At 46.7% G+C, this 18,834-nt stretch overlaps 1 protein-coding gene and 1 long non-coding RNA gene across 2 annotated transcripts in view; one reads left to right on the top strand and one right to left on the bottom strand.

Annotated features, from left to right (window-relative positions):
- Positions 1 to 18,834, bottom strand: part of PRRC2A (proline rich coiled-coil 2A) — a 51,715-nt gene that overhangs the window by 9,337 nt on the left and 23,544 nt on the right. Inside the window, exons 5-20 of the mRNA XM_087954259.1 lie at positions 16,249 to 16,321; positions 15,993 to 16,136; positions 15,749 to 15,885; positions 15,555 to 15,634; positions 14,627 to 14,766; positions 14,421 to 14,511; positions 13,317 to 13,375; positions 12,998 to 13,170; positions 11,700 to 12,120; positions 9,294 to 9,520; positions 8,297 to 8,660; positions 7,917 to 8,127; positions 5,055 to 7,148; positions 2,270 to 2,520; positions 1,165 to 1,292; positions 917 to 1,046 (exon numbers count right to left, since the gene is read on the bottom strand). Coding sequence (XP_087810385.1) covers positions 917 to 1,046; positions 1,165 to 1,292; positions 2,270 to 2,520; positions 5,055 to 7,148; positions 7,917 to 8,127; positions 8,297 to 8,660; positions 9,294 to 9,520; positions 11,700 to 12,120; positions 12,998 to 13,170; positions 13,317 to 13,375; positions 14,421 to 14,511; positions 14,627 to 14,766; positions 15,555 to 15,634; positions 15,749 to 15,885; positions 15,993 to 16,136; positions 16,249 to 16,321 — 4,723 coding nt within the window. The remainder of the gene's footprint in view (positions 1 to 916; positions 1,047 to 1,164; positions 1,293 to 2,269; positions 2,521 to 5,054; positions 7,149 to 7,916; positions 8,128 to 8,296; positions 8,661 to 9,293; positions 9,521 to 11,699; positions 12,121 to 12,997; positions 13,171 to 13,316; positions 13,376 to 14,420; positions 14,512 to 14,626; positions 14,767 to 15,554; positions 15,635 to 15,748; positions 15,886 to 15,992; positions 16,137 to 16,248; positions 16,322 to 18,834) is intronic.
- On the top strand, positions 5 to 612 carry LOC148131626 (uncharacterized). Its single transcript, XR_015747410.1, has 2 exons — positions 5 to 109; positions 474 to 612. It is a non-coding gene; the product is annotated as an uncharacterized LOC148131626 (long non-coding RNA).

The raw sequence follows: 18,834 nt of genomic DNA, 5'->3' as shown, positions 1-18,834 counted from the left end.
AATGGAATGAAGTACAAGGGGCAATGGTGTGGGGCTTCTCTACAACCTCTCAGGAGGCCTTCAAGGCTCACCCTATCCAAACTGAAGACTTGTGTCCAGCTCATAAGAAGTGTTTGTTTTCCAAAGATACCTCAATATACTACGATAGCTGGAACTGTTGGTACAATTGGATTGACCAAAGATAGATTTTACACTATAAGGCAAAAGAGGATAGGATAAACCTACAGCAGTGATATATAGATATATGTAAAGATTAGGTGTGTGTATATGGCATAAACTAAGGGTTATGGGGGAAAAAAGAGAGATCTTACAAACTGTGGAAGATGAGAATGTTAATTGCTTTCTATTCTTTCTATTTTCTTTTCTTTCTCTTTCTCTTTTTCTTCTTCTTTCTTTTCTTTCATTTGTGTATGTGTTGTTGGGTTGTTTTAATTGTAAAATTAATAAAATTTATTTATAAAAAAAAAAAGAAGTGTTTGTTTTCAGCCTGCGTGAATGTTGCCAGACATCTGGTGCCCAGGGGCTGCAGACACTTCCTTGCCTGTTCCTTGCCAAACACCTATCCAGAATGCTCAAAGAACAGCTGACAAAATGGACATTAAAAAAAAACAACCCACACCTATACAGACACACCTTTAACTGGTATGATCAGGTTTGTTCTGGTCCAAAGGATTGTCCATCGCTGCTAGAGCTGCCTATGTACACTTCAACTCAATCTCAACCCTCCCCCTTTCCTTTCCTTCTTTCCTTTCCTTCCCTTCCCTTCCTTCCCTTCCCTTCCCTTCCCTTCCCTTCCTTCCCTTCCTCTCCTTCCTTCCCTTTCCCTTCCCTCCTTCCTTTCCTTTCCTTTCCTTTCCTTCCCTTCCCTTCCCTTCCCTTCCCTTTCCTTTCCCTTCCCTTGGATCAAATAACTTACTAGAATTCAGACGGTTCCAGATCTGTGGGGCTAGCCCTTCTGACACTGGCACACTCCTGGTGAGGGGCTCTCCTGGTGTCTCTTCTTTGGAGGGTGCAAAACTTGGCCCACTGGGAAAGCTCAGGGGCTCCTGGGAGAGGTGGAGAAAGAGGTACCAAAGTTATCCCTAAGTGTTTAAGCCAAATGCTTGTCTCTTTTCCCTCAATTTTGCACTAGGATGGGGGAAAAAAAACAAACCACCTGCTTACCTGCTGCAGAAGATCTTGCTTGCGAGGCCGTTCTCGGCGTTTTGCACCAAAGCCACTTACTGCGCCAGATTCCTTCAGAGGAGCACTGCCGGAACGGAGAAGCTGGTTCTTGTCCAGGAAGCAGGAATCTGAACGGAGAGAAGGAGATAGCGATTCCAATCAAACCAGACAGACAAGAATCAGGTAACAACGTTAATGATAAAAACTCTACATACACAATATCAGAGTTGAAAGGGGCCTTAGAGGTCTTCTGTTCCAACCCCTTGCCCAAGGACAAGACCTGATATCATTCTGGAAAAATGGTTGTGTAATCTTTTCCCGAAAATTTCCAGTGTCAGAGCACTGATTAATTGTTATAATTGTCAGGAGATTTCTTAATTTTATTTAAATTCTGTCCCTCTCTGGAAGCTGACACGTTTTGCTTCTCCAAGCACATTAGCGGCAACGCAGCAGACAGGACAATAAGCCATTCTTGCACCGTGCCTTGGGGAAACCAGATCTGTCATAAAAAAACTCATATGAGCTTCTAGAAATTTTACTGTCAAAAGAGGAAAAGAGATGGGAGTTCCGAAACATCATGGTTTTCCTGGCAACTTCCACTTGAAAGCTAATAAACTAGCAATCTTTGAACTTAATTTTAATAGCTACCACGAACAGCCCAAGTTGTCTTTTTTTACTGTGTAATCTCATCGATTACAATGGGATTATTAAACAATAAACACGAAACGATGTGAAACAAAATGAAACAAAGAAAATGCTTTTCCTCTCCACTCCATGAGCCGAGTTTCCACTCACAATCCCCGTGAAAACTGGTATTCTTGCCAACTAGCAAATTATAGTCCCCAAAGTGCTTTTCAAATGGCAACTGGACTTTCTTGGTTTTTTTCCCTTCTCATCCAAGAAGATCGTTCACCGAAGAAGCTTTTTTGGATGAGAAGAGAAACGTCTTCAAAGAAAAGAAAAAACCCGCCCCCAGTTGCCTTTTGGAAAAAAAGCACCTTTGGGACCACCACGACTTGGATGCTTTGAGAATCTCCACAGACATTAAGCAAATGATAGAGCCCAAAATTTTCGAGCTTTGGCCTAAGAAGAGCCCCAATGTTACCTGTAGTGCTGCCACTCCTATTCTCAAAGCACCCCAACGGGAGGCCCGAAGCGTTCCCGCTTCCAGATCCGAGGAAGGACGGCTGAGCCGGGCCAGGGGAGCTGGGCTTTGTGTGGCGGCTGCCCAGTTCAGCTAGAGCCTGCTGGATGCCAGCTGGGTCACTGTGAATGACGCGATCCAAACGATACACTGTACTGGTAGTAGGAGCAGGAGGGAGGCTCAGGCCGGGAGAGTGATCGTCTGTGTTTCGGCTGGAGGGGAGCAAATGGGGATCGATGGAAATATTACAAAACTGAAGGCAGAAAGGAAGGAGCGGGCAATGATTTCTTCTCCCTCTGTCCACAGTTAGGCCACCCTCAAATACCCTCCCTTCCATTTGGGGCCAAAGCAGGGGTGGGATTCTACCGCTTCGCACCTATTTGCTAGAACCGGTTGTTAACATTCTAAGCAGTTCGGAGAACCGGTTGTTAGAAGAAATCACTGGCCTAATCCTGTAAGGAAGGCAGGAAGGAAACATTCTGGTGTTGCTTACAGAAACTGCCTCTCCCTTAACCCTTATTACGTTCTTGGCAGGACTAGACTTCCTGTCTCAGGAACTTCTCCGGAGGTTTTTTTCCCCCCTCCTTTGCTGGTACTTTGCTTGTGTGGAGTGACCATTCAAAGTCACAATGGCACTGAAAAAAGTGACTTACGACCATTTTTCACACTTACAACTGTTGCAGCATCCCCACAGTCATGAGAAGCCAGGAGAGGAGATGCATGCCTCAATGTGAGTGACACTGAGTTGGCCACACCCAGCCAATAACATGACCACCAAGCCACGTCCACCCAGTCACATGACCACCAAGCCATGGCCACCAACTAAGCCACGCCCACAGAACCAGTTGTTAAAAAGATTGAATCCCACCCCTGGGCCAAAGGTTTTTCTTTCTAGGCCTGTGATGGATGAAGCCAGCTTCTCATTTCTGACTCCGTGGGTCTTGACTCAAGAAAGGGAGGGACTTGTTCTTGATCCAGCCTGTCAGCCAAAGGATTTTATTGACACCAAAAATAGAGTGACACACTGGCAAACAGCTAAGGATTTTTTATGACAAATTCCTTGAAAAAAGTGGGGAGTGGGGAGCCTCAGAAGGGGTGGGGGGACATTCAAGCAGAATTTTTGGTGCTTGTGTTGAAGGCACTGATGAGGATTACCTGGTTAAATAAGCTTTTGTCATGAAGACCAGTGGGATACCTGTGCTTCGCTACAAAAGTATGTGGCTTAGTTTTGGGGGAGGAAAATAAGGCAAAAAAAAAAAAAAATCTGCCTCTGCCTACCAGCATCCATTGGTATTCATCTGGCTAGTGTCCTGTCAGTGTGTGAGAGCTGAGGGCTGTTCGGAAACTGAATCAGTATTTGCTGTGTGAGCAAGGAGACAGCAAGGAGCCTGGGCGTGGCTTAGCTCAACTGTTCTGTACTAAAGCTGCTTGGTGCAGTGAAATTAAAACTGAAACTGAAACTGAAACTCTTTTCCTCTGCTTGTGCTTTGCATTTGGAACAGATTTCTTTTCAGGTGGGGAGGGGGAGTAGAACCCCTTAGCATCAGAGCCTGTTAATAATAATATAGGAAATACTTTAAATGCTCTGATGGTCATTTTGAAAAATCCTTTCTTAGTGAGCACCTAGAAGCCAAGAGGAATATAGGTGGCAAATTTCAAGTTTGTAGGCTTTATGGTTCTGGAGATTTTGTGATGATGCCTGAGTGGTATTTTTGTGTGTGTGGTTTTGTGTGTGTGTGTGTGTGTGTGTGTATTGTATATAGTTACACTGGAATTTAACCAAGATGGAAAGGGATTGAGGAACAGGCTCCGTAAAAGCGTTCCTAAACGGAGCTGAGCCTTTCCACCGTGGCTACTTGAACTGGACATGAATTAGTATGTGGTATTTCAGCCACCAGGCACAGCAGGTAAGGCTGTCTACCAAAGAATACACTTATATTTACTATGGGAAGACAGGACCAGGGGAGACAGGTGGAATATCAAGAGAGTGAACACCCTCTGAACACTCTTTGGTTTTGCTCCTAACAGAAGGAGGTGCTTTTCCCACATATTTGAAGCTTGGTAATCTTGTTGCTTTTAAAATTGCTTTGCAGGAGTATTTGTTACAAGTTAGGTTTTATCCTTCTGCACAATGTAACATTTGAAAGATAAAACTAGTGCAGAAAGTATAAACAAAAATGGCAACTGCCGCTTATTTGAGACCCACTACTCTCTCTGCCAATAGCCCTTTTCTGATAACCAGGTAAGGTTAGACTGCAACTCCCATCATTCCCGATCAGGACAATCAGGCTGGCTGGAAATACAGTGGTACCTTGGTACTCAACTGCTTTGCAACTCATCCAATTTGGTACGCGAGGCATTCTGACGCAAAAAATTTTTGTTCCCAATACTCACTTATTTGTTTGATACTCAACACACAAGCTAGAACTGGTTGGTGTCGGATGCCGTGTGACTGGCCACATTATTGTTTGGTACTCATTGTTTTTGGTACTCACTCCTGGAACCAATTAACGATGAATACTGAGGTATCAACATAAGGGGAAACGTAACCAAACAGAACTTAGAACAGCACCTTGGTTGGAAATGGTGGCGGAGGCTAGGCTAGCTCAAGTCAACCAGAACACTTCAAATCATAAAAGTCATGCCACTTGCCTTGAGTCCCCTGCTTTTTGCTTTGACTTCTCCTCTCCTCCGCTTCACCTCCCACCCACCCACCCTTCCCAAAGGTTACACCCCCAGGACTTGCCTGCGATTCTTGGGAGAGGGCCAGCTTCTTTTATCCCCTCCGCTGCGACCGCCGCTGCTCCCTCCACGGCCAGCTTTGCCTCCTCCCCCCGAGCCAGGGTTGGAGCGCCGGTTCTGTCGGTCCATGCCAGGCCGTTGGCTGGAGAAGCTGCGTTTGGACATTTCTTTCTTCTGGGCTAAACTGAGCTCGTTGTTAGAGGGACGTCCCCCGACGGAAGGCACGCCGGAGCAACCCCCTTTCAGGAAGGCAGTGGGGGGAGGTCCGCCTGGCGCCGGCTCTTTCTCCCCACCGCCGCGGCGCTCTGTGAAGTCACTGCTCTCCGAAGCCGTCTCCCACTCCTCATTTGCCTGGTCAGAGTTCTGGTTGGACAAATCCGGAGACTTTGTGCCAGCCACTCTACGGGCAGTGGATTCCTCTGGGACGGGAACAGAAGGTGCCGGGGAGAAAGGCTGGCCCACCACCCTCTGTTCGCCGTTGAGTCGGGCGGCGTTCTCCCGCTCCTGTTTCAGCCTCCGGAATCGAGGTGGCTTGTCCTGTTGCTGAGAACGACCATGGCGCCGTCGCCGAGGTGGTCGGTCAAAGCCACGATCAGAGTTGGGGCCAAGGGGAGGCTGCTTAGGGGGGCCTTGAAAACCACCGGTATCCTCTGGGGCCACGGGGGGAGGTCCCGGCGGCGCCTTTTCCTTCACTGAAGATTCCAGGACCGCTTCTTGTTGCTTTTCGGGTTTCTTATTGGGTTGGGGCTTAGATGGAGGGCTCCACCCGCCAGGGGGAGCACGGCCACCTCCTCGGCCACGACGGGAGGGTACGCCCCTGGGAGTGAAGACACGGCCACTACGGGCTCCTGGATCCGAGAGGCGTGGGGGCATCTTGTCAGCAAATCGAGGCAAGCCAGGGTGCTGGGAAGGGGGTGCTCCTGTATGAGTCATTGGTGGGCCTCGGTTGCGCTGGCTAGGGGCTGGCTCTTTGGTCATCTCCTTGTCCGAGTGGGCCACGTCACTGGCACTCTCATGGGTCTCGCTTCCTGTCTCAGACCCCCGCTGACGTCGCCGTTTCGGGATCTCTTCGTACTCGGAGCCTTCACTCCGTGTCTCGCTGGTGTTGCGAGGACGGAAATTGGAGCCAGGCCCCGTAGTTTTACCAGGCCCATCATCAAGCCGGTAGAAAGGCTCCCGGTAGCTACGGAACTCTCGGCTTCTTCCCCGGCCGCCTCGGCCACGGCCACTGTAAGCACCTCGGAAGCCCCGTCCTCGGGCAAAATACTCTCCTCGCCCCCTTGCCCGGCCACGGCCAGCATAGCCCCCACGCTCGTAAGGGCCTTCTCGCCGCCGGCGGCTTGGCGACAGGTTGCCTTGTTGATGCTGTTGATGCTGCTGCTGCTGCTCTTTGGGTGGCATTACTGTTCCACCATTGACCACTGGCTTGGATTTGTTTTCCTTGCCTGGTTTTGGAGGCTCTTTCGGTAGTTCGGGCTTACTACTCACTGCCTCTCCACTCTCCTTGGCCTTTCCTCCAGCACGCACATCGTCAGCTTCATCTTTTATCTCCTTAGGGGGCGGAGGTTTCTTAATGGGTCCAGCTCGGCGTGGAATCTTGTCTCCAGAAAGGTCTTCAATTTTACGGCTACTGCCAGGACGAGGACCCCAACGTGTCTCAGTTTTGGACTCACGCCGTGGCTGCTTATGGAATTCATGCTGCTGCCGCGGTGGCTTTTCCACCCGCCGTATTATCTCCTCTTTAACTGGGATTTCCTCTTTGGGCTGTTCAGAGGGAGGCTTTTTAGCTACTACTGGACGAATGACCAGAGGCTCCACTGATTTGACCTCTTCCGGGAGGTCACGATGGAGCAACTGTGGTTCCTCTTCACTTTTGCGAGATGTTTGGATTTGGGGCTCTGGTCGTCCATTTCTGTTCACTTCCGCTGGTGCTGCCAGAGGCATGCTAGCTTGCCAGGGCCCTCCTGGCCGTGGGGGCTCATCCATTGGGAAACGGTGCAATGGTGCAGGGTTGCCGTTTTCTGAGAAACCCTGGTAGTTCCCCATGTATGGCTGAGGGGTGACAGCATCACGGAGGCGAACAGGTGGTGTCTCGCTCCTGAAAAAAGACATCAAGTGTATGTTTTATTACGGAAGTCAACAAGTGGTTGATTTCTGTAATAAAAGTAGTATTCAGTAGTACACGATAAGCTGTTCTAAACTCAATTGTAAAAAAATTCAATTTTTGTAACAGAATTGTCAAAGCCTAGAATGTCTTGCCTCAGCCAATTGCCCAGCCATTAACTTTTTAGAGTTTCAATTTTAGCTTAACTTCTGTGGATCTCACTCCATTTTTAAAAGATCCCTAAGGGAACACACATAAGTGCACTGGCATGCCTATCATCCTGTCAAAAGTTTTGATTTTCTTATTTTGTTTGGTCAAATTTGTAATTTTCATTTGACAAATTAAAAAATAAAAAAGGCAGCCCTAAACTGTGACAACTGCCGTCCTCTTGTCTTCTCACCAACTCTCCAGTTTCATGCAAGAGGCATAAGGAAGCGCAACTGAGATACAAAAAGTGATGTCTTTGGGGATGAGGCATACAAGCGTAAATTTCCCTCATCAGTCCAAAGAATCATGTTTCCTGATGTGATTCCAATAACAAAAACATTAAGTTACTGCACAAGACAGGATTCTTAGTTTATCCATTTCCTCATTCCTGAATCCAAGCAGCCCAAAAATCTTCTAAAGCTAGGGTGTCAAACTCGTGTTCTCACGTGATGTATCATGACTTCCTCCCCTTTGCTAAACTGGGCGTGGGCAGCACGTGACATATCCATCCCACTGGCCGCCAAGTTTGATAGACCTGTTCTAAAGGTTCCTTACCTTAAGCCTTTCTCCTCTTCCTCCTGCTGCCGAAGAGATACTGTTGGAGGCCGTGAGTCAACACTAGAGGGGGCATTGGTGAAGACATCTCCAGGCCAGGCTAGCTTGGGATCAACAGGTGGGGTGCCACGCTCTCGAAGGATGGGAGGATGGCGGTCAAACTGCTCTGAGTTGGAGCCTCCGCTGTCTGATCGCTCACGGGGTAGAAGACCTGATGGGAGAGAAAGGGTAGCATGTGTACAGATCTAATTCCCCGTGCAGTCTTCTAAACCAGCGGTCTCCAATCTTTCTGGGCTTTGCCCACTTGTGCCCCCGTTTAAATCCATCTTTCGTCGGATTCAGCTGGCCCACAAATCAAGATTGGTTTCAACGATACATACCGGAGGGGTGTACACCAGGAGGATAAAAATCCATAGGGGGCCGGCCCTGCATCATGCGTGGGTCCATGTAAGGCGGGATCATCATCCAGCGAGGATCAAAGTTTATCTGAGGCATTGGCGGAGGCCGCCCAATAGAGCCTGGGTAGATGCCTTTGGGTGGAGCCTGCTGTGCCTGAGGGGGTGCCGAGGGCTGCTGCTGTCCAGGGGGCCCCGCCTGAGGATGAACGTTGCCCGAGGGGCCCAGAGGGGCCAGAGGAACACCTGCTGCCTGTTGCTGGGTAGAGGAAGACAATGGAGGCTGGACCTGGCTTTGTTGCTGTTGCTGCTGTTGCTGCCACTGCTGCTGCTGTTTCAGCAATTGCTCCTGGGAGGGTAATGAGAGCATCTTTTACTACACAGCAAATTCAAACAACTGCTCCTAACCAGAGCCTGTCAGAACTGCCAACAAACCGCTTCAGCCCAGCTTCGCTTCAGTTTGATGGCAGCCTGCCATATACTGTGGGGAGGAAGGAATGGGAAGATATAGGCAGGGGGGGAATGATAGGAACCAGACGTGCCAACCAGAGACAACGGTTGAGAGATCCAAGGACACCAGCCTGGGAAAGAAAGAAAGCCCATAAGCCCACAAAGAGGAATGCCAAAATGTGAAAAACACCTAATTTGAACCTTATGGGCCACCACTGAGAAGACCAAGGGGAGGTGGGCTTGGGAGGAGGAGAAATGACTGTGTTTGTGTGGGAATTCCTCAGATCTGGCTTTGCTACGCTGTAACCGCTTAGGTAAAAGTTACACCTTTCACTACAAATGGAGTCGAGGGTCTTTCTTTCCTAAATGCCTAAGCTGGAACAGGTCTGACGCAGTTCTTGCTTGCACAAGCAACTGCTAGATATGTTGCTTCAGCAGCTGTGGGGACATCAGCAGGTACCAAATCCTTAATCAGACCTCGACCTAAACGAGGTCTACTGGGCTGTTTCTTCTCAGACACCTCATACTTTACCTGCTGTTGCCGCTGGAATCGAGGTGGTAAGGACTTCTGATATTTGGAATAGCCAAGGGTCTGAGCCGGAATTGGCTGGCGAGTTGGGAGAACCATTTCTCCCTTGGGCTCCACCTTGGCAGAGATGGGCACCGCTGGAAGGACGGGTCCAGGTAAGGCTGGTGGCTCTTCCCGCACTTCTGGAACTTCCTTGGGAGGAGGGGGCGGAGGCAGAGGGGGTTCAGCGACTGTGGAACGAGATAGAACAGGAAAGAGAGGAAATGAGTGGCAGAGTCCCATGTAAGTCCCATCTATAACCAGTGATGGTGAACCTACGACACACATCATAGGCGACACAACCAGTCATTTTGGGGGACGCGCCAAGCCTCTGGACCCTCTGGAAGTAATGCCGAGTCATGCTCTTGTGTGGAGCTTCCAAAAAGTACTTATGAATGGAGTATGCTTTCCTCCTCCTCCTTCTGGAGTTACTAAATCACTCAAGAGCATTCTCTGGTTTTGTGATGCCTTTGAAAAATATTTATAATTATGTAAAAATGTATTTAATAAATTTAAATAATTTAATTCTGATTGCTATTCTGTTATGGATTGTTTCTCTTTTATCAGGGTGTAGGTTGAGGGGGGTATGACACACCAGCAAGACTCAAGCATGTTCTGAATCTTTGACCGCTGAGCTCAAAAGGTTCATCATTGACGCATCATCGTCTATCCATTGCAGGATGAAGGCCTCTTCCACATGTTTCCAACCACTGCCACTGATCTATAAGATCCTTAAAAGCTCATCTTTCTGAATGTATCTTTCTCTCTGCGCTTAGGCTCTGACGTCTCAACATCTACCAAGAAGGAACTTTTCAACATACCTTTCTCACTTGTTAAAAAACAAATAAGATTTCCCTCCCTGTATTGACGTTAAGATGAACTCTCTTAGTCCTGCATTGCTTTTCATTTAAATCTTTCTTGATCATTATCCAGAGGTTTGCAAAGTGACCATTTGATGTTATATTTTTAATTCAATACCTTGTGGTGCAGGATAGCTTGTGAGTTTCCAAATTAAGTAAAATGTAATCCTGTTCCCTCAGATTGCAACTGCCCAGCGCGGCCAGAAATAGGTCATAAATTGGCTTTTGGAGGTTTTTTTTTATTTGGGGAGAATTCATATGCAGAAAATGAGAGCATCAGGAAGAAAAAAACAGACCCTTCTCCTCAAGTCAGTAATGTACTTACAATCAAAATCTGAGAGACCTTTCCTATTTCTTTTCTCCATTTCTGAGCAAACAACATAAAAAGATTGATTGATAATGCCTTCTGTTATGTCCTTGACTAACTAGCAGCTCCAAAGAATTGCAAAAGATTCTGAGGGCCTCTTCTACAGTAGTCTAACCCAAAAACTCTATGGGCATTTAAAAAACAAAAGCATAGTCCTGTTAGCTGGGAATGGTGGAGAATGTAGTCTAAAGATGCCAGTTTGTAGATACAGCTATTCTGGAACATGCTTTCAGCTGATGTGGGCCAAGGCCTGTTGAGCCCTCTTGCTTATGGAAATTAACAGTGAATGGGTTCTCCAACTTAGCCAATGATCTCCTGCAAGAGGGAGAGAACGGGAGCTGCTGGGAAGATGGGGGTCAGGGAGGCAATGAGATATGCTGCTGTACTGCAATATCAGGGGCAGCGAAGGGGTTGAAGGAAAGACTGGAGGATGGAGAATGGTCAGTGGCTAGATCATTAGGGGAGGGGCTCTTGAGGTGGAAAGAGAGAGCATAGATGACAGGCACCAGCCTTGCTCTACTCACCCTGCCTGGATTTTACTTAATCTGAAACTTAAATCAATTCAAATATTCCAAATGTTATTTCTACTGATTCAAACCAGGACTGTTGAACTAAGTTTCCCATTTGAAAAAGAACAGTAATAATGAATGTATTATGTAAAGATATAGGTTAAAATACAAAATGCCAAGGTCATTTTTAAAAAGAAAAAAATCACACACACATAAAAAACATTAACACCAAAAAAAATGCCTTTAAAAGGCATTATGTACATATAACATCCTCCCTAGTCGAAAGCTGATTAATATAATAGAGCAATGTTGGTTTCCCAGCCCTTGTTAAACAGGTCAAAAATACTTCTAAACTGTTAAGCTACTGAATACTTATAAATTGTTAGCCTATCGTCTATAAACTGTATTAATAACAAAGTGGTTAACAGGAAAAAAAAACCAATAATAATGAATGTATGTATTATTATGTAAAGATATAAAATTAATAAAAATTGTTAACAGTAATAAGAGAAAAGAGTTGAAATTCCCAAACCATGTTATCCCTTTTTTGCATTTGAATAACGTTATAGTTTCACTGACTTTTGGCTAGTCTCTCAGATATACTTTTCTAATGCTAATATGAAGAAAAACTTACCGAGGGTGGTTGAGTCCAAACTGCTCCCATTGCTGCTGTTGCCGCTGACACTGCCGCCACTGACACTGGCAGCCGCGTTGGGAGGTTTGTTAGCCAAAACCAGCTCCTCTTTTTTTTCTTCTGGGGAGCCTGGGGCAGCCAATGGATTGGGGGGCACTGGGGTGGGAGGGGGAGGAGCAGCAGGGGGCTCTTTGGGAGGTTCCGGCTTCAGGCGCTTATCGGGGGCGCCAAATTTCTCGTCCAGTCGCTTGAGCTTCTCGGCGCAGGCGGCTCGCCGTTCCTCTTGCATGCGCCGTTCCTCCTCCTCCCTCCGACGTCGGGCCCGCTCCACCGCAGCAGAAATCTCCGACGAGGATTGCTTTCGGCGCTGGCGCCAAGCTTCATCCTCATCCTCAGGAGGAAGTGGCCGCAGTGAGCGGTCCTGGAGGGAAGGAACGGGCTTGGCTCAAAGTGGCTCCCTCAATGAAATGGCATTTTGAGGGAGCAGAAGGGATCTTTTCCTGATTAAAGCACTGCAGTGGGAATTCAAAGGTGGGAGGTTTTCACATGCAAGTCACTTAAGCCCCTCACCATTCTGTTTACGGGAAAGCAGCCCTTTTTTGCACAATAAAACAGCAATAAACTACAGGTACTCCTCAACATATCACAGGTTGCTTAGTGACTGAACTTAGGGTGCATCCCTCAAAACCTGGATTCGAATTTATGATGGCTGCCCCACCCACCCCGGTCACATGACTGCATTTTGGGCACTCGGAAATCTGACAACGGATACTGCCCTTTGCAGCTTCCTGTGGTCATCAGACTGCAATTTACGTTTTTTGCTGGAAACTGGCGTTTATTTCCAGGTCTCAGAGGAAAAAAAAAAAGTCCATTGTAGACTATGGGTTCACTTTACAATTGTGGTGTTCACTTAATGAGCAAGAAGGACTAAAATTGGGTGTGGTCATGCGATAACCCACTTAATAAAGGCATGACTTACAACCACAATTCTAGGCTCAGTTACAGCTGTAAGTCGAGGACTCTGTATAGCTTCCTTTCCTTAGTCATTTTCTCATACTTTACACCAGGGGCATCAAACTCGCGTTGTCACAGTGTCGTCACGTGACGTATCATGAATTTCTCCCCCCCCCACCTTCGTTAAACCAGGCGTCGGCATTGCCAGCGCGTGACGTAAACTGGCCTGCAGGGCTCGAGTTTGACACCCCGCTTTACACCCTTCGGTTTAAGGCAGAAGCCCGATCCGCTCTTATGCTCTTAAATCCCTAGAGTGGCAATGGCCAAACCCTCCACAGACTCACCGGGAAATCGTTGGGCTGCCCCCAGTTGCCCCTGTTTGGAGGTGGAGGAGGTGGCGGGGGTGGCGGGCGGATGGCCGGGGAAGGTGGCGGCACGTCTTTGGCGCCCTCTGGGGGCCGCGTGTTTTCAGTCCAGGCTGTTTTCACAAGAGATTGTTCCTCTTTGGGGCCGCCGTCTCAGTGCCTGGGGCTTTCGGACCAAGTTTCATATTCCTGCAAAAAAAAAAAAAAAAAAAAAACAAACCAGGCTGTGTACACGGGTCTGTCAGGATTTCCCTTGAAAAAGGGGCGGCCAAAAAGCCCCCCCCCCCCCGAACCCAGCTCCCTTTTCTGCTCTCAGTGCCTGAGGACTGGCTTTCAGGACCAGAAGTTTCATCATTACTGCAAAGAGATAAGAGGGAAGAGTAAAAACAAGAGCTTTGGAGATTGTGTGCACACCGGTCTGTCTACTTTAATGAAAAAAAATAGCAGCGGTGAGATGATAGCAGTCTTCCATTATCTCAGGGATGCCTCAAAGAAGGAATCAAGCTCTTCTCCAAAGCACCTGAGGGCAGGACAAGAACCAATGGGGGGAAACTAATCAAGGAGAGAAGGAACCTAGATACAAATAGTCCTCACTTAAGTGACCGTTTGAAGGTACAACAGCACTGAAAAAAAGGGACTTATGACTGTTTTTCACACAGATGACCTTTGTAGCATCCTCATGGTCATGTGATTGGCATTTGGATGCTTGGTAACTGACTCAATATTCATGACGTTTGCAGCCTTCTGGGGTCATGTGATCCGACAAGCAAAGTCAATGGGGTAATCAGATTCACTTAACAACTGTGTTACTAATAGCAACAGCAGTGATTCACTTAACAAATGTGGCAAGAAAAGTCGTAAACTGGGGCAAAGCTCACTTAACGGCTTTCTCACATAGCAACATAAATTTTGGGCTCAATTGTGGTCATAAGTTGAGGACTACCTGTATAGGGAGAAATTTTCAGACAGCGAGGACACTTAATCAGTGAAACAGCTCGCCTTTGGGAGTTGTGGGAGCTTCATCACTGGAGGCTTTTTAAGAGGAGACTGGAGAACCAGTTGTCTGGAATTGTATCGGGTCTCCTGCTTGAGCAGGGGGGGTTGGACTAGTTGACCTCCAAGGTCCCTTCCCGCTCTGGTTATTCTGCTATTCCGTTTGCAGTTGGGGTAATCAGCAATAAGAAGAGCTTTGACTCAAGTGCTCTTGAAATGCAGCCACCTGGGAATGATTCTCCTTGGCTCTTGCACAGCTGAGGGCTGCATTTCCAGAGTGTCACATTTGAGCAGAGGTACTTTTTTTTTTTTTAAAAACCACCTTCTTTCCTACATCTCCTCCTAACCCAGGAGCCAAGTTCATGGGAAAAATCCCATGCACTCAGTTACCGCACTGCCCAATTCCTACCGGGTTTCGGTAATATCTTCATCGGACTCTTTCCCGTCTTCTTCATCACTGAATTTTAGCTTTTCAGTGTAGTCCACTTCTTCGTGGGCTCCTGGTGAGAGAGGAAGGGAGTGATAAGGAGATCGAAGGGCCAGCACCCTTGGAGGGCTGGAAAGAAATGGTTGCATAACCCAGCAACCATTATGTGATCCTTCCCGCCAGTTTACCTGCCCAGCCATCATCATTTTCCTGGTCCAGCTCATCAAATTCTTTCAGGTCGTCCTGCTTGAGGACGGGAGGACGGCTTACAGGTTCCGAGGTGCGCAACTGAGGTTGTGCGGGGCGAGGCCCAGGGAGCCGCTGGAACCTGAGAAGGAAAGAAACAGCAAGAGAGTTTAAACGCCACTTATGCTACTGGCTAACCAAGAGGCATCTTAAATCCAGGAGTCAATGGGTATCCAAAAATATCTGAGTTCAGATGTTCTCCAGCCCACGTAGTGGAGAGGTAACCCACATTCATTTCTAGTGCGTGAGCCACCAGACCAATTGCAGCCAGACTTTGAATAAAACTGTAAATTCTACCGATTTAGAATTTACCTGCGATACCCATTTAAGTGTTGGTTAATGAGCCGTGTTAATTCTTTTATCTGAATGTGAATACTAGGAGCAAACTAAGAAATGAGAGAAGTGTGTTTCCTTAACTCAATCCAGTATTTTTCTAGGACTATATGGCTGACATGAGCCCACAAAAGGGGCAACTCATTTAACGAAGCGCCCACAGATCGAATAAGTGGCCCTGGGCCAGTATCCTCTGAAATAGCCCTTTTTATTGTGGATCTCAATAGCTGGGCATCCCTTTCACTTCTTTATTAGCAACCATATCTTAGCTTTCTTCTGTTTAAAAGATACAAACTTTATAATAATATCATCTTCATCTGCCTTTAACTATTCCGGAAATTTAAAATAACAATCAAATGATCTAAACAGTTTCAGAGTCTCTTTATTAGACCATAATATTATACTACAAAAAATAAATAAATATTGAACATTTCACTTTTGCTTCTGCTAGAGAGCAGATATCCTCCTCAAGCCGCATTCATTAACCCCTAATTCAATTCCCTTCACTCACAACCCTCCCAAAATCTCTTGATTTACCTCTGTGCCTCTGCTGTGGGGTAGCGGTAAGGCCCCTGTGGCCCATACGGAGGTGGGAACGGGAGATATGGGGGATACATCTGCAATTGAGTAGAGAAGAAATTCATTACTGGGAAATTCCCCCCCCTCCCCAAAAGCTTTCTAATGAAGCAAAAAAAAAAAAAAAAGCTCATCTTCTTCCACAATATACTTACAAATGGCGGCATCATCCCCCGATAGGGAGGGAATTGAGGCGGGATGCTGGGCTGCATGCTGACACCAGCCCGTCCATCCTCAGGCACCAGCTCCCCATCGGTGCCCCGCCCACCTCCATCCCGCCAGCTGGTTGCGTCTGCAAGAGAGTTATCGGAGGAAGCAAGTAAGTGCGGGAGAATGGGGAAGAGAGCCTCTCGAATGATTTACCCAGAGGTAGATGCCTCAGAAGCCACTGTCACTTACTCTGGGGGCGGAGGTTTGGTCCGGGCCCATACGACGCATCGGTAGTGTCCTTTTCTTTGCCAGCTTTGTCCTGGTCGCCAGCCGCCTGCAGGGTCGGAAATTCCTCGCGAGAGAATCGCGACAGTAGGCTTGATCCCTTTCCACCTTGACATCAGAGAAAGACCGTGGAGTCGCTTGGCAAGATGGCTCCATCTTGCAGAAAAAGATGGGGGGAGTTTTTAACTTGCATGAATTGAAGGGGGGGGGGGGAACTTACCATCTCCTTGTGCTCCATGGGTAACGCTGGCCTGTGCCCAAGACTTTACCCCGCTTGCTACTGTAGGGGGATTCTGAAAGGAGGAGACAGGATGAGAAATATTAACAACAACGAAAATATTCCGAGGGCTTCCAATTAATTATCCAGGGGTCTCGACAGTGCAAGTAACTAGAGATCCCAGTACCCGGGCCATTTTTCGGTAAAATGTCAGTTTAATGATGGACATCAATTGCCGTATCACTAGCTAAACACGGGATTTCAAGAGTTCAGGATTTATTGGTTAGGAAAGGCGGATCTAGAAGTTCACACTAGTTCCTTCAAGTTAATAAATTTCCTAAGATCATGGCTACATGTAAAATTGACGGGCTTAAAAAAAAACATCTGCAAGTTAGAAGCGTCCAGGAATTGTTACTCAATCATTCTTGCGTCTTGCAATCGTTGCTGAGAAACTCATAGGCATGAATGTTGTTTAGACACGACACTAAACTATGTTCACCTTTAACAAAAGGTTCAGGCTCATGAGCAACTTCTTCATTCTTCGGGGCCCACAAAGATCAGAAGCTTTTGTCTGGCAAATCATAGGCAAGCATTTATATATAACGAGGCGCTAAAATGTTTTGGATGGTATAAGGGTGCAAAACAGGCTCATTATTGCTCAATACTACACATGAATCAGGGTGCTATGATTTGTCCACACTGCTGCCACCTCCAGTATAAATTACTGCAACGTGTTCTACGTGGTGGGGCTGCCTCTGAAGCAGACTCAGCAGCTACACTTGGGACTGAATGGTGCATCTCCTCTTTTGGCAGGCAACGCTTGCGATATGCACACCGAGTGTGGCTGCAGTTCTCTGTACTGGTTTCCAACAGGCTTCCAGGTCCATATATGAGGCTTATGCACATGCCCTGTGGGTGATTCAGGAATCAAGAGAGAGTAAAAGGCTCTGGAAAATACCTTCCCCGAGGTGGTGCCTGCGCTTCTGATCATTTGGGCAGCTGTTATAATACAGCTTGTTTGAACAGCTTTGAGGGGGCGACCTTTTGTTTATTGTGTGCATAACCACAACAATAACGTTGTTTGGGTTATGAACTTAACGCTAATCCACAACAGAAAGCAGTATGGGCCTTTTGCTGTGTGGTATCTTTGGATATTTGAAATGTGCTCTCTAGCCATCCTTTTCACTCATCTTTTCAAAGCAAAACATTAAACATCTCTCTTCATGGAAAAGTTCATCTTCACAAAAAAAAAAAGCCTCCCGGGAATTAGTGGCAACCATTTTTGTATTACAGGTAGTCCTTGATTTACGACAATGGAGCCCAAAATTTCTGTTGTTAAACGAGACACCTGTGAAGTGAATTCTGCCGTATTTTACGACCTTTCTTGCCTCAGTTGTTAAGTGAATCACTGCAATCGGTAAGCTAGTATAACCTGCTTGTTAAATGAATCTGGCTGCCCCGTTGAATTTGCTTCTCGGAACGTCACAAAAGGGGATCACATGACCCCGGGACACTGCGACCGTCATAAATAAAAACCAGCTGCCAAGCACCTGAATTTTGCTCACATGACCACACAGATGCTGGAAAGGTTGTAATTGTGAAAAACGGTCATGTCACTTTTTTCAGCGCTGCTGTAAATGTGAACAGTCACTAAGTGGACTGTTGCAAGCTGAGGACTACTTGTACTGCCAAGCAATTACATGGACTTGTTCATATAGTCAGCAGAAACCAAAGTTACTTGAAAGAATCTCCCTTTACTTGTCTTGAGATTTCTTTTGCACACAGAACTATCCCTTACCATTGTTCTGGACGGATTAAAACCCACTTTTCTGTAATTCAGTATGCAGTTTGGAATACTTAAGTTTTAGTTACCTGTTTAAAATCAAGAACTTCAGCACTTCCCTCACTATCCCTACTACTTGCTCTTTCCATGACTGTCTTTTTGAAACAGAGCTAAACCCTTATTTATTTTCAAAATGCTTATAGAAGTTGATGTAGTAGTGTGACTCATGAACTAAGCCATGAGCCATATATTGCAATTCACAAAGTGTGTGTTGGTAAACGTACTATGCTATGCCATACTTGTTATCCTTATTGGGATTCGTATGGTTCAAAAATAAGCTAGTTTAAACTGGTATGATCATAGTTTCGATCAGCCTGTCATTCAGTTGGATCAACATTTGCTTCCAGTTTACATAATTTACTTCCAGAAATTGCCCCGCCTCCACAGTGAGAATAGCATTAATTTGGAGCTGATCACATAAGCCATAGAGGACAACAAATATTGGAGAAATCTTGTTTTGCCAGGTTAGGTTCCTCAACTGGTCAATTTGGTACATTCTTTGCATTGCATTACCTCTCCAGTCAGTTATAGCAGAGAGCTAGCTTTTGGATAAAAAAAAAAGACTTAGGGAAATCTTCTATAGGCTCCAAGGATTGGCTGAGAGTTGAAGCCCAAAGAGAGCCCGTGTAAAGGTAGAATGCGGGTGTGCACCCCGCCAAAACTTATATTCAGTCTTTAGGGAGGCAGATGTTGCAGGAACTGCTTTCAATCCAGTCTTGGCCCAAGTCTCCCCTCCCCCAACCTGA

Source organism: Notechis scutatus, chromosome 2 (genome assembly GCF_049901735.1).
Source record: "Notechis scutatus isolate UNSWTSFEM ecotype Mainland chromosome 2, rNotScu1.2, whole genome shotgun sequence".
Lineage (NCBI taxonomy): Eukaryota > Metazoa > Chordata > Lepidosauria > Squamata > Elapidae > Notechis > Notechis scutatus.
The sequence above is the reverse complement of the archived record's forward strand: the minus strand, read 5'-3'. Positions and strand labels throughout refer to the sequence as shown.